The sequence below is a fragment of the Filicampus tigris genome, chromosome 13 (assembly GCF_054856515.1).
Source record: "Filicampus tigris isolate MCC_2025a chromosome 13, RoL_Ftig_1.0, whole genome shotgun sequence".
NCBI classification, from domain to species: Eukaryota; Metazoa; Chordata; class Actinopteri; order Syngnathiformes; family Syngnathidae; genus Filicampus; species Filicampus tigris.
The window spans coordinates 1,984,914-2,002,013 of NC_141229.1; the positions used below are offsets into that span (position 1 = coordinate 1,984,914).

A 17,100-nucleotide genomic window follows, 5' to 3' on the forward strand; every position below is an offset into this window, starting at 1 on the left:
CAACAATATGCCCCCCAAAAAAGCTCTATCACAACAACGTAATTATTTTTATGTTACATCGAAGGTGAAGTCATCTCTAATTATATTACCTACGGCACGTCTCCCTTGCAGGAGGCTGCCATCTTTGTGCTACGGACACTCGAAGGAGACATATTTACCGTAGCGAACGTAGTTTCCACGCATCATGACTACTGCACGTGAAACAGTTCCCCGGAACGAATGAAGACGGACAAGCAGGTGCATTTGTTCCTTTTAATTGAAGCATGATTATTCCCATCTGCATTGGTAGCACCGTGAAAACTACAAATAGAAAACTTTATTTGCTTGTAGTCTAAAACACAAACAAATACACCGTGACTAATTACATCAAGTAAAACGACACATCGAGTAAATCAAACCACCACCCAATATCAAATAATACCGCCAAACAAATCGGGTGAATAAAATGCACAATAATCACAAAGTTAAGTGTCCAAAAGTACATAAACTAGTGATGGGACGAGGAACACTGGTGCATCAGCACTGTGCCTAGTGCCCAAGTGTGAAACCCCGTATTGGTGCGGGTATCGCTTCAACAAAAAAAAAATCATGTGACCAATACAGCAAGTGTGTCGTTTGGATATGCCGCGCCAAATTGTGTCTATAAGGAATCAAAAATCATAATCGAGTAGCCCATGCAAATTGTTCCATCATATTTCCGTTTTGTTTACCTGTATTGATTTCAGAGATTCTACAGCAGAGGTCACTATTGAGTCATCATCCCATCACTAACACTATTTACATTTATTATTTTTCGGTGATAAAAGCCATGATTGTAGTTAATCTTTTTTTTTTTTTTTTAAATTCGCTCCTCTTTCGTCCAAAAATGCACTTAAATCACTTCAGTTTTTTTTCCGGGGGGGGGGGGGGGGTTTAGTGCTGACAACATTTTTAAATACAGACCTATCATATAAGTCCCAATGTTCATCCCACCCAAGTGTCTCTCTTTAAGCTAACATACTCAACCAACAAAGTTTTAGTGGGAGGTGACATGAACATTGTCCAAGATGATTTCTTTGTTAAATGGGCATGTAAATATAAATCAAGTCATCCAAGTGTAACTTTCAATACCCTCTGCAATGAACAAAATTTAGTGGATGAATGGCGTTGCATTCTCTGGAGTGAAAAAACTATTTTAAAGTAGTCGCTTTTAATTGTGATTTGAATGCGGTTTCGTCGCCCTTGGAGGAGAGCGCGTCAAATGTGACGTTATGCGTTTGATGTTTTCAAACGGCGTCATGACGTCACGCGTACTCCTGTCTCCACCCGTTGGCAGCCATGATGGTAGGTTAGGTTCGCCTCTTTTCTCTTTTCTGTGCTCTTTTTCTCCTTTTGACTGCGGTGCGTCGGAACCACACCGCCAGGAACCGTGCCGCGGCACCCCGGGCGGTTCCGACGGGCGTCTGCTCGTCCACTACAAATGACGTCTCTGTGTGCCCGCAGCAGGAAGGACTGGACGACGGACCAGACTTCCTCTCCGAGGAGGACCGAGGAGTGAGTTGTCCTTCTTATCCGCGCTTCCTCTCGCCCAGCTGGAGCGCTACTGCCCGGTTCGGTCCAGGCCCAAGCCCAAGCCCAGGCCCAGGCCAGGACTGCGGCTACGGTCCCGGCGTGGCTAAATCTAGCTGTATTTAGCTCCGCCTGTTAGCATTAGCTCTCTGCTACCTTGATTTTTAGCTGCAGCTTTGGGAGAACTGGTTCTGTCAGCAGGTCACGTGCACCTGTTTGGGTTGAGGCGGCCATCAGATCCGAAAGGGACACCAAGCTGACAAGCTAGCAGTTAGCAATGATGAAAAACAGCGGTTCTAAAACTTTTCACGCCACGTAGTAGCAACCCCGCCCCCGGCCAAAATAATACATCAAAAAGACATTAAAATCCAAAAGTGCAGTTGCCTGAAAAAACGTTTCACGACATCATTTCAAAAACAAGAAAGAAAGGTTATCCCAGAAAGAAAAGTGCATGAGAAAAAACTAACATTACACGTGCATGAAGTCAAAATGTTACAAGAATAAAAATTCACTATATATATATATATATATATATGTATATATATATATATATATATATATTAGTAAAGTTGCAGCGGAGGCGGCATCCAGAGCATCTCTATTGGTCAATGAAAATATATTGTGGGCATGTTTGTTGCCGACCCTATAATGTGCATGTTGAAGCAGGGGCGGAGCCATGGGTGGGCAGATTGACAGACTGCCCACCCAGTGAGATACATGAAAACATATATGCTTTTACATTTTTAGTAAATTATTTTTGAATTTGTGTTTCGTTGTTTTTTTAATTTTATTTTATTGAATATTAAGAATGGTATAATTGCGCTTGTCTATAGCTGTTGGACAAGTCCAGGTTCTCACATATTTGAAGAATGGGGTTATTTTTCCGTCAGGTGGCGCCGCAGTTGCCTGAAATACACGGACGCCGCAAACTTTTACACCAGCTAACCTTTGTATTTTCTGTTTTATCTCAATTGTGTTGCCGCGAACATTCCCCACACGCGGTCGCCGGCCTAACCTGAGACGATGCACATGATTGTTGCGGTGTGTTGGTGTGCAGCCCAGGGCGGTCAGCGTGGACCTCCAGACGGACGCCACACTGCAGGTGGACATTTCGGACGCCCTCAGCGAACGAGACAAGGTCAAGTTCACCGTGCACACCAAGGTGAGGTCACTTGCGATCCCGGGGGGCGCGAGGTCTCTTCCTGATTGCGCGCCCGTCAGACCGCCAAAGCGCTGATGTGTCCGCAGAGCACGCTGCCCAACTTCAAGCAGAGCGAGTTCTCGGTGGTGCGCCAGCACGAAGAGTTCATCTGGCTGCACGACTCGTTTGTGGAAAACGAAGACTACGCCGGATACATTGTGAGTAGCGTGCTCGCTCGCTTTGACTCACACTTCCTGTGCAAGTGCAAGGGAGCTTGTTTTTCTCTCTGCCAAATTCTACTTTCCACTCAGGGGCGGAGCCATGAACCCAGATTGACAGACTGCCCACCCAGTAAAATTCATGGCAAAAATATATACTTTTAAATTTTTAGTAAATTATTATTCAATTATATTTGAATTTGCATTTTGTTGTATTTTTTATTTAATATTAAGCACGGCATAAGGAGCGGTGTGAACCTAGCCTAACATGGTGCTGGCAATGGGGACCCTGCTGGACTGGGAGTCGGTACCATTACTCATTACATTATTCATAATAAATGCCATGCATTGCATTGGAAAATGTATCAGAAATGTATTTCTCTTTCAATTGTTCCCCTTTATCCAGTCAGTTGTTGTTACATCAATAGAATTTGAATTAACAAACTGTCCTGAATGTTTGGGCTAAAATAGCCCCTAAATACACACATTTGCATTTTAAACTTTGAATTCAATATGTATTAAAATTCAAGTTTTCTTCCTTATAGACTAGTTGACTAGTCGCAAATAAAATTTGAGACTACACATTAGTCGACTAGTCGCAAATAAAATTTGAGACTAGTCGGCGGCGGGCATTTTAGTCGAAATTCCCATCCCTACTTGACGCTCACTCAGAAAGTTTTGTAATTCCCTACAAGATGGCGGTGAGACAAGGCATTCTGATAAATATTGCATTTGTGGAATAAGAGTTAATCCAGCCGTTTTTAGCCATCACAGGGGGTGGCCATTTTGTCACTTTTGTTGACTGAAAATGACATCACAGTTGCTCAGTGCTCAGGTAACAACCAATCACAGCTCACCTGTTTTCTGACGCAGAGTCATGATTTGTCGTTATTAGTGCCCTGAGCAAATGTGATGTCATTTTCAGTTGACAGAAATGACAAAATGGCCGTTCCCAGAGATGGCTAAAAATTTGTTGATTAACTCTTATTCCAGAAACGCAATAATTGTCAGAATGCCTTGTTTCAACTAGTGGGCTTGCATATAACATATTGTTGGAAAGAAATATGTTTGGGTTGACTTCCCCTTTAAGTTGCGTGAATGACATTGCAGAGCTCTACAGTAGTAGGGATGTAACGATTAATCGAAAATCGATTGGCCCTGATTAATCGAAAATTGAGTTGATTCATCTAGAAAATGATGTCTTGAAACGTTTTTTCGTTCCAGATGCATAGTACATTTTGAATGTGTAGATCAAATGATGCTTTTGCGGCAAACATCACTGCGTATTGCGTTTGTGGATGGCTGCAGAACCACACTAGTGCACAGAGACATGCAATTTTTTTAGAAATCGAATCGAAAATCGGGAACTGAAAATCTAATCGGAGCGGTGTTTGAGTGAATTGTTACATCTCTATTAGATAGTATCAATATCATTATACGATATCGACTCTTGTTGTCGGTTCAGATCCCGCCCGCCCCGCCCAGACCCGATTTTGACGCCTCCAGAGAGAAGCTGCAGAAGTTGGGCGAGGGAGAGGGCTCCATGACCAAGGAGGAGTTCACCAAGATGAAGCAGGAACTCGAAGCGTGAGTCTCCCTGGTCAACTTGGGAATCATTCACTCAGTCAGGGTTTTGGAGTTTGTGGACTCAAAATCCCAATGTAGAGGTTAGGGAAGGATTTGTATACAGCCGGGTTAGATGATTATGGAATAATGTTAATTGCAACTACTGTGCTTGAGATTGAAATCCAGATTATTAAAATGATGATTTATTGATTTCAAAATGTAGTATGTATTCAACGACTCCAACTCAACCACTCCAAAACTACCATCATACTACCACTGTCTCCTCAGGTACATACGGTATCATTTGTGTGCTTTATACCGCCCCCAAGTGGCCGAGACGTGAACACCAAAAGTTCAATGTCCGTTGAATTGAAGAAAAATACGTGGCAAAAGTAGTTGAAATGTTTACATTTGTTCTCATTTTGTCGTGACACAGTGTTTTTATTCAGTACAATATTAGACGTGGCTATTTTAACAAGCAAGCAAGAAAGTTTTTGGTCTTTTTTTTGAGGGGGGGGTGTTGCAAAGGCTGGAACACATGAATAGGCTGTTGTCGTCTCACTTGTTGTCATGTGACCCCACCCCGCGCCCCCCCAGGGAGTACCTGGCCATCTTCAAGAAGACGGTGGCCATGCACGAGGTCTTCCTGTGTCGCGTGGCGGCGCATCCCATCCTCAGGAAGGACCTCAACTTCCACGTCTTTCTGGAGTACAACCAGGACGTGAGTTGCCAGGCCCGTATGGGAAAGCAAAAAGTTTCCGCATTTATTCAATACCCTTGACATCCACGAGGGCAAAGAACATATTAGTACATGGACTTTAAATTGGCCTACTAGCATTACTAGTGCAGCACATGAGTTTACAAGGAAGGTATAATTGCGTAATAGGTTAAAAGCGACACTAGAAGTGGCAAAAAAACATTCCACTAGTGTGTTGTATTTTCTCATTAGTGAGGGCAACGATCGTACTAGCGCATGGAGCATAAACTAGAAATCATGGATATGGAATAAACGCTCACAAACGGTTTTCCGCGCCGTAGCCATCCATTTTTTTCCTATGACATCAGCGATGACCTCACTGTCTTGCGTTCACAGCTGAGCGTGCGAGGGAAGAACAAGAAGGAGAAGTTGGAGGACTTTTTCAAGAATGTCGTTAAGTCGGCCGACGGCGTCCTAGTGGCGGGCGTCAAGGTAAGAGCCGCGACGTCTGTTCGACGCCGCGTTTGTCGCCATGCCAGTCGCGCTTTTGACGCTCTCGGTTGGTGTCCGTCCGCAGGACGTGGACGACTTCTTCGAGCACGAGAAAACCTTTTTGTTAGAGTATCACAACAGAGTCAAAGACGCCTCGGCCAAATCCGACAGGATGATCCGCTCCCACAAGAGTAAGACCGCCAGTGCGTCAGATGTGTGCAAAGACAGGAAGTGCATAAGGCATGCGGACGGATACAGTAGTCTTGTCAACAGGAAGTGCATCAAGACAGGAAATGCGGAAAGATGGGAAGCGCGTGAGACATGGACAGGAAGTGCTTTAGTTCCGTGGACTGTTCAACTTGTAAACAGGAAGTGCATAGGACTTGGACAGGAAGTTCATAAGACGTGCACAGTGTTTCCCACAGATTTGAATTCTGCTTGGGTGGGTGGATGGCGGCGGGTGGAGGGGGACAATTTTTTTTGTTGTTATTTTACTCTTCATATCGTGCATTCTAGTGAATTTTCAGAGTAAAAATTGTCACCACAATCTTAAGGTAACATGCGGTATCTATGGTCGCGACCTGTTTATTTATTTATTTTCGTTCTTTCTGAGTTTATTTATTTATTTATTTTTAAATATATATTAAATTTTCGATGTGTCGCCTGGAAGTAGAAGCTTAAAAAACAGGAAGTACATGACAAACGTACATGACACGTGTGAACAGGAAGTCTGGTAGATGTGTTTACAGGAAGCGCTTAAAACATTGTGGACAGTGCATAAAGGCAGGAAGTGCGATGAACTGGTGGACAGCAAGTAATGTGTGGACAGGAAGTTGCCGACGACAGAAGTATATAAGGACAGGAAGTGCGTTGAGTGTATAGGATGTTTATAAAGAGAGGAAGTTCTTAAAAAAAAAAAAAAAAATTTCAGGAAGACGTTGACAGGAAGTGCATGGACGTGGACAGGAAGTGCATAGAGATGGGGAGAGCTTAAGACTTGTCCACGGGAAGTGCGCGAAGAAGTGGTAAATTTAGACAGTTAAGATAGGAAGTCCCTCCATGTGGCTTGTTTCTGTCCAGACGCTGCGGACGACATCAACAGAATGGCGTCGTCTCTGTATGCGTTAGGAACGCTGGACTCCACAGACCTGTGCAAGTAAGAAGGACGCCAAGCCAGCCACCGTGTGTTTGGCACTCACACGCGCACGCACAGCCAACATTCATGCCGGTGTCTGCTTGCCTTTCAGGTTCTTCCTCAAGGTGTCCGAGCTCTTCGAGAAGACCAGGGTATGTCACTTGACTTGCCTTTGCTCAGATGGCAGGCCTGTCCTCAACTTGTTTCTTTCTCTCCTTACAGAAAATTGAAGCTCGTGTGGCCGCCGACGAGGACTTGAAGTTGGCCGACTTGTTGAAGTACTACCTGAGGGAGTCGCAGGCTGCAAAGGTCCACTCCGGTCTTTTCCGTGACACCACCTTGAAAATCTTCGTCACGCGATGATGGGAGTGTAAAAAAAAAAAAAAAAAAAAAAATCAACAAAATGATGCGAGTGTGTTGCCCCCTACCGACAGGACCTCCTGTACCGCCGCAGTCGAGCGCTGCTGGACTACGAGAACGCCAACAAGGCCCTGGACAAAGCTCGCGCCAAGAACCGCGATGTCCTGCAGGCGGACACCAGCCAGCAGCTGTGCTGCCGCAAGTTTGACAAGATCTCCGAGTCCGCCAAGCAAGGTCAGAACCTCCTCCTCTTAATCCTTTTCTCCTCGACTTGTCCCCTCCTGGGTCCGCGCGCCTGTCTCCGAGCCTCATTTCCTCTGCACATCCTCGTGTCGCACCCCAGAGCTCATCGACTTTAAGACGAGGCGAGTGGCGGCGTTCAGGAAGAACCTGGTGGAGCTGGCCGAGCTGGAGCTCAAACACGCCAAGGTAGTGAGTGACCTTGTCAGTGACCTTGTCAGTCAGTGAGCCTGTTGACAAAGTCGGCGTTGGCCTCTCTCTCTCTCTCTCTTTCTCTTTCTTTCCTTCTTTCTTTCTTTCTTTCCTTCTTTCCATCTTTCTTTCTTAGGGGAACCTGCAGTTGTTGCAGAGTTGTCTAGGTGTCCTGAAAGGAAACACTTAACCACGCCCCAACAGTCACAGCCACGCTCCCTCCAGCTGGACAACACACTCTGCACGGGGGTGGTGTAAGGACGGGGTTGCGGGGGCCATGTCAGATGGATTACAGAACCACAACAAGAAGGCTTGAAAAAAACAAAACAAAAAAAAAAACCCTTAAACATGAAGTCTGTTATCTTCATCACTCTAACCACACACTATCTTTCATCAACACACAGACGCACACAAATGTTGTCCTTGGATCAGACTTTTGCAGTCTGGGTCAATGTGGATCAATCTGGATCAGTCCCGTCAATCTGCATCAATCTGGTCCAAATCCTGGTGACTTGCCTGTGTCAATCGGGATTGGTCAAATTCTTTCCGGTCAGAATCACTCTGAGACCGGTTCAATCTAGGTCCACCCGGCACTATCTGGATCAGTTTGGTACAGGTCCTGGATCAGTAAGGTTCTGTTTGCGTCAATCTTCTCCAGGTTCTGGGTCAATCTGTTACAGGTTCTGGGTCAGTCTGGTCCATGTCATAGTCATAGCCCAGGTCTTGGTCGAATGTGGGTCAATCTGGATCCGTCGTGTTCAATCCTGATTATTCAGGTCTGGTCAGAGTCATTCTGTATCCGTCTGGATACGTCTCGTCCAGTGTGGGTCAATCTGCATCAATCTGGTCCAAATCCTGATAACTTGCCTGCGTCAATCGGGATTAGTCAAATTCATTTAGGGGCAGTTTTGTCAGGTCAGAATCACTCTGAGACCGGTTCAATCTGGGTCCACCCGGCACTATCTGGGTCAGTTTGGTACAGGTCCTGGATCAGTAAGGTTCTGTTTGCATCAATCTGGTCCAGGTTCTGGGTCAATGTGGTACAGGTACTGGGTCAGTCTGGTCCATGTCACATAGCCCAGGTCCTGGTCTAATGTGGCTTAATCTGGATTCAATCCTGATTATTCAGGTCTGGTCAGAGTCATTCTGTATCCTGGATCAGGATCCAGTTCCTGGTCCCTTCTTTGTCAATGTGGATTAGTCAAATTCAATCTGGATCAGTCTGATGCAGTCTTGGCCAATCTGAATCAGTCTGGTCTAGTGGCAGACAGACATCACGGGCTCTCACTTTTTCCTGTCATCAAACTTAGGCGAGCTCATTGAGTGTTGGTTCCTGTTGTTATGAAACAAATGAAAGCCTTGTACAGGTTTGTATTCCAGTACAGTCTAACGGCGGCTTTCCGTCGTCTTGGTCATCTTCCGCTCTTAATTGTAGCTCCTTGTTGGTTTTAATTTGTGGGAGGAGCTTGAGTGTGTTTTTGCCTTAACATCACTCTTGTTGCGCTTGTTTCTCTTTTTATTTGCTTATTACTGTAAACGAATGTTTTTCCACACTTAATGTGACCAAAGCTTCCGTGTCATCCAAGGTGGCGATAGAGTACGAAAAAAGATATAAAATAAAGGTGCCAGTCCAATAAACGAGCTGATTTGTTTTCACAATAACTTCGAAGGCCCGTTTTTTCTTATATTTCCTCCAGTTTATGGGGACATCATTTAGTGGTATAAATATTCCCAAATCACTATTAAAAATGTTGATAAATATTGCAGTATGGATGTTAGAGACAATTTCAATGTGATCCAGTATTCCAATGATACTACAAAAGGAACAACTTAACTGCCAGTGTTGGCCCTCTTTGGATTCTCGTTTTTTGCCTCTGGACTCCCCTTTCCTATCTGAGCAAGATGACCTGGAAGAACTTGGAGGATCGGTCGAATGAATTCTGCAAATGCTAAGGAAAGGTGTCTTAATGTAACATTTGAGTTCCCTTAGCAAGGTTTACACAAGACCAACCACTGGCAAAGGAACCCCAGCGTAGACCAGTAATAATGACTCTGAGGAGAAAAAACACCTTCAACGTGACCTGTTGTAAAAATGACCATGGCCCTCCTCTAGAGCACGAAAATAACGACCTCAAGTGGACAAAAGTAATACCTGCGTATTTGCGTTATGCATAAAGATTTAAAGGAGCTGTATCGTTCTATTTTAAGATTTTTGCAGTTAACTATAGGCATATACATGATGATATATTACCTTTAGCACAATGGCGATCACATTCCTTATAAAGTAATTTTGGTGGCTACATTGTCCAGATATTTCTGTAATAGATTTCTTTTCGTCTATGTTTGCTACCCACCTGGCTATTGTGTTTGTATGTTCTGAGTTACCAAATGAAATAAAATAACAAACGTTATTGCTATTTTTGCAAGGATCGTCTTCTTTTTTTTTTTTAAATCTTTTTAATCTCTTTCATTTGATCATTAAGATATTTTGCAGTTTATAAACACGGAAAAAAACTCAAGCGGCCTGAGTTGGTGCGGTGATTTTACCTTATTTCAAATGAAAACTTGCTCAGCTCGGCAGCATGATACAGCTTTAAAATGATCATACTGCTACTTTCCGTCAAGCGCAGGAAGTCTGAAATGTAAACACCTCGGTAAACAATGAACTCCGAATGAGTTAGTCATTTTGTTGTATTGTTGGAATGTGCAGTAAGTAAACCACAATACTGGTTCAAAAACATTTTCATTTCAACAATAATGACTTTCTCTTAACATTAAAATCAGATTGCAGATTACTGATTGCCCTATAATGTATAGTAAACACCTTGCCTTGTGTTTTTTCATGGCTGTAAAAATTGTCGTTTAAATGTATCCCCTCAAATAGAATGAGATTTAATTCTTAAAATAAGTGGTTTAGCCGCCTGTTTATAGGTGGAATGAAATTACTCGATTTAACCAGGATTGTAGCGCTTAAGTTTGTTTACTCATTTTGGGGAAAATAAATCGTATCTGACGTAAGAGGTTGTTATTGTGAAGGCAGCTGCCGGAAGTGTTCGTACGAATACGACTCGGGTGATGGTATAGCCAAACGCAGCTTCCTTGGCTTTTGCACTTTCACACTGGACCAACAGTTGGCGTCAGAATGAGCTCCATTGGCACCGGGGTAAGTATTTTGTCTCACATAAACCATTTTATTTTCTAAATGTAACTGGTCTATGTTTTCAAGATTTGCCTGGGAAAAGGTATTTCATAAAGAACAGCATCTAGCTAGTGAGTTAGCTGTTAGCCTGCTGAGTCACCTCATTGTAGCTAGGCCGGCCATGCACCGCGATGCTAATCTGAAACTAAAAGCGATCAGAAGTCTCGTCGTGTTGGAGTTCGACCAAATTGCGCTAATTAGTCACCAGAAATATTAATTTACATCCCCGCTCATGCTAGTCTAGATTTACCGTGGTTTATTTTGTTCATAGATGGTGATACAGCGATACGTCTGAGCGTCCGCCATATTGAATGTGCCCAAGGTGGAAAAGGATTGATTAGAAACACTCTCTTTAAATCTGTTTAACGATACAATTTTTTACCCTTTATAGCATATTGGTCCAGCGAAACCATCACGTTTTAATTTTCATGTGACATTGCGATTAATTTCACATTTTAATGTGATCAAATTTCACATTTTAATGTGATTTTTCAATTTTATAATGTCATAACGTATCAAGTTAAAACTTGATTAGATATCACGTTAAGTCGTGATAAGTTTGATTCCCGCAATAAAAAGAAAACACCGTTGGGCATCAGAATTCTGCTAAACAAGACGAAGCAATATATGACTGCTTCCTTTTTATGTCTTATATATATATGAATGTTACTATCTACGTATTCATCGTGTTTTTCTATTCTGTAAAAAAAAGTCAAGATTGAAAGCACACATATTTAGGGTTGTTATCGTGATAAAACTCGACTTTGTTTTGTTTTATGTGTGATGCTCCTTTAAGTGGGACACCTACCGTACGACTGTTTCACGACAGTTTTACGACAGTTCTATGGTTTATAATACAGTATCGGCCATGTGGTGCAGCAGACTCGAAGTTAAAATCGGCGGAGGATCCACGTGTGTCTGGTGCTCTGTACCTTGTGTCGTCGGCCTTCGCATGACATTATCAACGTTTTCTCGCTAGGTGAGCACTAAGAGCAAATATTTAACATTCGTTCTAATGTGTTGCAAGTAGCACCGTTATTTTGAAATAACCAAATTCAGGTTAAAAAAAGAAATCGCGAATGATGCTAACCGCTAATTAGCCGCTAGTTTAGCTGACACGTGTACTCTGTATCTTTATCCTGCGTGATATTAATTGATATTTGATGTTGATTCCACTGTACAGAACCATAAACTTTACTACATTAGCTGTGGAAGATCAATAAATTATATTAGAATGATCAATGAAATTAAAAAATACTGACTTTGCGATAAAACGTGGCAGAAGGATATCTCTTTGGTGCAGTTTAATTGTCCACGAAAATTAGTCATCATCAAAAAAGAAAAATGAAATTGAAAAGGTTGCAAAAGCTGCCACACACCAGAAATGTGGATATATTGTTTTAATAGTTTAAAAAATAAAATAATAAAACGCATCCTTTAAACACAATGAATGACACAAACAAAATGTAATCAGGAAAGGAAATGTACCATACATGCAATGTTCATGCGTAGTCACGCGAGAAGCATGTTGGGCAATCAGGTTATGTTTCGTTATCAAGCTCCGTGAGAACAAATGACTTGACTGCAAGCCTCCTGTCTTGGATTTGTGTTCCAGTACGACCTGTCGGCGTCCACCTTCTCTCCTGACGGGCGAGTCTTTCAGGTGGAGTACGCCATTAAGGCTGTGGAGAACAGCAGGTGGGTGCGCTCGCCTTCCTGGCGTGTCCCCGAGTGTCTGTCACGCAAACATAACAAAAATTCACTCTTTTTTTTGTTGTTTTTTTTGTGCGGCTGTATTGGTGTTCAGCACAGCCATCGGAATCCGCTGTAAAGATGGCGTCGTGTTTGGCGTGGAGAAGCTGGTGTTGTCCAAACTGTACGAGGAGGGCTCCAACAAACGCATCTTCAACATTGACAGGCACGTCGGCATGGTAAACAAACACGCACACGCGCATCGTATTTAGAAAAAGTAGTTGCCATTTTGAGTTCGTGTGACTTGCTGGGATCGCGGCTGATGTTTCTGTGGCTTGTAACCATGGTAACCGTCTGATACCCCTCCCCAGGCTGTGGCAGGCCTCCTGGCGGACGCCCGCTCGCTGGCCGAAGTGGCCCGCGATGAAGCGTCCAACTTCCGCTCCAGCTACGGACACGACATCCCTCTCAAGGTAACCTTAGGAATATAATAAAAGTCTCAAGTCAAACAAGTTCCTATTTAATTTTATGTTTGCGGAAAAAGAATTAAACAGAACAATCCACCAGTTTCAGCTGTTTAGCGAGGGCGACATATTTTCCTGTACTGCCCTCTACAGAAGTGACGTCACCTGAAATTGACCTCAAAGGGGCCTTTGGGCTCGCAATGTGTATGTCGCGTGATCAAACACAGAAAGCAAATGAGCCCTGACATTCACAATGCCGGCCCGCAATAAAATTCACACAACAAACATTTTCAAATAAGTCCCAAAAAAATGTGGGGTGCCCCTAAAAAAACTTTACAATATTAAAAAAAAATTATTTATTTTTTGACCCGTAAATAGCTGAGTGCCTGACAAACAGTGACAACATTGGGGTCTGTTTCAGTTTTCCTGATTTTATTTTATTTTTTTACGTGAGGTGGGCGTGGCTAATACAGCTTTGTTGACATGTCGTGATTGCACCGCATAACCGCGAATGTGAATGCAGGCGCTCATGTTGACTTAAACAGGCGGTTGACGGGCAACTCTCGCCTGAACCAAAATGTCACTAGGCACTATTTTAGCTACGCCCCCCGTCGTCCGAGAGCCGAGGTCCCTGATGTATCGCTGAAAGCATCTGCGACTTTGTTTCCCGTTTGAAATATTTGTCTTCATTTCAAACCAGTTGGCGTCTTTGCGCTAACGGCCCGTCTTGTTGCCCGCAGCACCTGTCTGAGCGCGTGGCCATGTACGTGCACGCCTACACGCTGTACAGCGCCGTGCGGCCCTTCGGCTGCAGGTGAGTTTGGCCCCGCCCGCCCCCGCCGACTGGCTGACAGCTTGTGGTCGTTGTCGTCCGCAGCTTCATCCTGGGCTCCTACGACAAAGACGACGGGCCGCAGCTCTACATGGTCGATCCCTCGGGCGTCTCATACGTGAGTGTGCAACATGGCCGCCCTGGGCGTGCTGCTGATGACACGGTTGCGCTTGCAATGGAAGGGCTGGGAACATTTCCACGGGAATATAAGATGGAGAATTATGGAAAACAGTTCATGGTAACACTTTGAATCAACATTTTTTTGGGGCAGAGAGCAGACATTTTTTTTTTTGTTATTTTTTTTGTTTAAAAGGGACATTGTAACACCTTTAATCGGTCTATCTCTTGTGATAATCCGAGACTTTCCCCGTTATCTTTATTCTGCTAAAACGCAGTGCGGCGCATCTACTGGCGTCTGCTCGTCATGACGGTGGTTTTACCAAACTGAATTCTCCACGCCCACCCACCGAAAACCGTGCTTGACAAAAAATATTCACCGTGGCGTTGAATGCTTGGATCCGACCTTGTAAATTCCTGTTTTATTTTGCGTGGAAATGTTCCAGCATTTGATTTTTGCAAGCCTGTGGGTGTGATGATACAGAGAAGGTTTCGCTCAACAGGCTGATGTCACGTGATGTCATCACTTTCTCTTGGCTGTCTGACCACACGCGTGCACCTTTTGTGTCCATTGTCATGCATGCCCATTGCGCACCTCGTTGTTCTCAATAAGTGTGTGCGTGTGCGTTTCAGGGTTACTGGGGGTGTGCTATTGGAAAAGCTAAACAAGCCGCCAAGACGGAAATTGAAAAACTGCAGGTGAGCTTGTGTGATGTCATCAAAAGACATTGTGTCAATAAAATGGTGACGTCAGACGTTGTTTGTGTTTAGTGACGGGGACAACAATCGCTTCATCAACAGACAATCAAATGAATCAACTATTACATCTATTTTGGTCATGGATAAATCGTTTGGGCTGATGGGTTTAACTTGAAATTATCCAAATCGTCAGACTTCAGCTTCTCAATCGTAAATATTCTCCAAATGTTGTCGTCCCCCACGATGGCAGACTTCATCAAAATAAGACATTTGCAAACGTCTGCTTTTACTTGGGCAAAACGATGGACAACATTTTTGGCCGATTTTCGGACATCAGACGGACCAAACCGGTACCTGAATCGTAGTCACTTTGTGCATTTTCTGCACTGTTGATTTTAAATGACACCGTTTTTAAGCAAAGGCGGGGAAATTCTGCCTTTTTTCTGGTTTAGTTTTTTTTTTTTGTTAAATTGATCTGACGTCACACGGCGGCGTGCCGGCTTTTGATTATCATGTGATGTATAACATTGTGTGTGTTGCAGATGAAGGACATGACGTGCCGAGAGCTGGTCAAAGAGGTCGCCAAAATGTGAGTCGCTGCCCGGTGACATCATCGGATTTGTCATGGTCATGTTGAGATGAGAACCTTCTTTACATAAAGCGTTTGAAAATAAAAATCATTTTTAAGTGGAAGTCAACCCAGACATTTTTTAAGAATATGTTCTATGCAGGACCACTAGTACAAACAAGGCTGATGAATATTCATTTTGTCGACTATGCACCCGTTTTCAGCCATCTCCGGGGGCGGCCATTTTGTCACTTCTGTCAACTGAAAATGACATCACAACTGCTCAGGTAACAGGTAAGTTGTGATGTCATTTTCGGTCGACAGAAGTGACAAAATGGCCGCCCCTTTAGATGGCGAAAAACGGGTGGATTTCTCGTATTCCACAAACGCAATCTTAATCAGACTGCTGTGTTTCAACTAGTAGGCCTGCATAGACCATATTCTTGAAAAAAATATGTTTACGTTGCCTGTCTTTTTTTTTCTTGGGTGCACCAGTGTACAAGTTATGCACACCTACATTTTCAAATGCATCGCATTCAAGTTTTTCAATTCAATGTTCAACATTCCATTTTTTTCGCATTCAATTTTCCAGGTTCAAAGTAGCTGCTCTTTGGCTTTTGACTCAGCATGAGACTTGGTTTTTGTTTGACTGTTTTTGTGCTTTTTACTGCTTTCATTTTTAGTTTAGTTTTTATTAGACTGTTCCAAAATGTCGTTCATAAACCAATGTTCCACCGTCTTGTAATAGATATGACACGTGCAGAGTCTCAGTGCATTTGCACTAGAGATAGACCGATATGCTTTTCAGAACCGATACCAATTATTATTAGTCAAGGAGGCCGCTAACCGATATTTGGAGCCGATATTCATTTTCAGTAAAAAGGAAAATATTGGCATCAAAATCTAAAGAAAAAATGACTCTTAACTTTGTTGCAACATCTTTAAGCATGTTTACGTAATGTTGATTTCTTTCTTTTTTTTTTTTTTTTAATTTCAAGAAATTTTTGACAGTATAAATCTGTTATAAAATTCTAACAAAAAGTTCAGCATCCGGGGTTGTCAGCATGTCTTTAAAAAGGAGAAATAAAAACTTAAACAATGGCTCCATGTAGTTTTCTACAGTTAATGAAAATTTTAAAGTGACAGAAATGTTAAACTTTCACATATCTTTGTTTTGATTTCCACCGTTTTAAATTGATTTATCGGCAAGCAGAGTTTTTAAAAAGGCCGATATTCGTCAAAAAGCCAAATATCGGTGCCGATAACCGGCCCACCCGACAATCGGTCCATCCCTAATCTGCACTGTCAAGCGCCGCCAAAGACTTGGGAAGCATTTGGCTGAATATGAGCAGATAATCGGAATTTGCCAAACATTTGATTTCGCCCTGCTGTGTGTGTGTGTGTGCGCGCTTTCAGCATCTACATTGTTCACGACGAGGTGAAGGACAAAGCGTTCGAGTTGGAGCTCAGCTGGGTCGGCGAAAGTAAGTATACGAACACATAAAAGTTGTCTCTTCCGCCGGCGCGGGGATGATGATTGTCCAGAAGGTTTCGCTCACTGGACTGAACTCCTGTGATGTCACTTCCTCTTGGCTGTCTGACCTAAACCAGCAGCCGGCCACAGCTGATGCGTGCCGATTACCATGGCAACTAACCAACTCTTTCTGCCTCCTCAGTCACAAACGGACGGCACGTGCTCGTCCCCAAAGACATCAAGGAGGAAGCAGAGAAATATGCCAAGGTGACGCGCGTACACACCAAAACACACACACACACACACACACTATGTACTGCATTTTAACACTGGGTTACATCTTTCAGGATTCGCTGGAGGAAGAAGACGACTCAGACGAAGACAACATGTGAACCCGCTGACTCGTTTGTTTTTCTTGTTTTATACTTTTGCTTTGAAAATAAACAAAAGATGTTTCCAGCCTGGT

The 17,100-nt window shown here is 43.4% G+C and overlaps 2 protein-coding genes and 2 non-coding genes across 5 annotated transcripts; all 4 read left to right on the top strand.

The window, feature by feature from the left end:
* The first annotated feature begins 161 nt into the window (after nt 1-161).
* Nucleotides 162-10,006, top strand: snx6 (sorting nexin 6). Of its 2 annotated transcripts, none has more exons than XM_086049456.1 (14): nt 162-237; nt 1,483-1,533; nt 2,606-2,710; nt 2,797-2,907; nt 4,373-4,494; nt 5,071-5,194; nt 5,567-5,662; nt 5,748-5,853; nt 6,743-6,818; nt 6,910-6,949; nt 7,020-7,106; nt 7,232-7,391; nt 7,501-7,586; nt 7,726-10,006. In XM_086049456.1, the coding sequence occupies exons 1-14, from the start codon at nt 220-222 to the stop codon at nt 7,777-7,779; spliced, it is 1,236 nt and encodes a 411-aa protein (XP_085905582.1). In that variant the 5' UTR covers nt 162-219; the 3' UTR covers nt 7,780-10,006. The 2 variants fall into 2 exon arrangements, with proteins under 2 accessions (XP_085905582.1, XP_085905583.1); XM_086049457.1 differs by lacking the exon at nt 162-237 and adding an exon at nt 1,214-1,323.
* Nucleotides 10,007-10,596: 590 nt separating this feature from the next.
* psma3 (proteasome 20S subunit alpha 3) lies at nt 10,597-17,093 on the top strand. Its single transcript, XM_086050255.1, has 11 exons — nt 10,597-10,752; nt 12,404-12,486; nt 12,596-12,719; nt 12,852-12,953; nt 13,685-13,758; nt 13,822-13,894; nt 14,527-14,592; nt 15,135-15,181; nt 16,577-16,644; nt 16,837-16,901; nt 16,982-17,093. The coding sequence occupies exons 1-11, from the start codon at nt 10,732-10,734 to the stop codon at nt 17,024-17,026; spliced, it is 768 nt and encodes a 255-aa protein (XP_085906381.1). The 5' UTR covers nt 10,597-10,731; the 3' UTR covers nt 17,027-17,093.
* On the top strand, nt 14,361-14,442 carry LOC147137096 (small nucleolar RNA SNORD53/SNORD92). Its single transcript, XR_015089438.1, has one exon. It is a non-coding gene; the product is annotated as a small nucleolar RNA SNORD53/SNORD92 (small nucleolar RNA).
* Nucleotides 16,686-16,765, top strand: LOC147137097 (small nucleolar RNA SNORD53/SNORD92). The gene has a single exon (XR_015089439.1). It is a non-coding gene; the product is annotated as a small nucleolar RNA SNORD53/SNORD92 (small nucleolar RNA).
* Nucleotides 17,094-17,100: the final 7 nt, after the last annotated feature.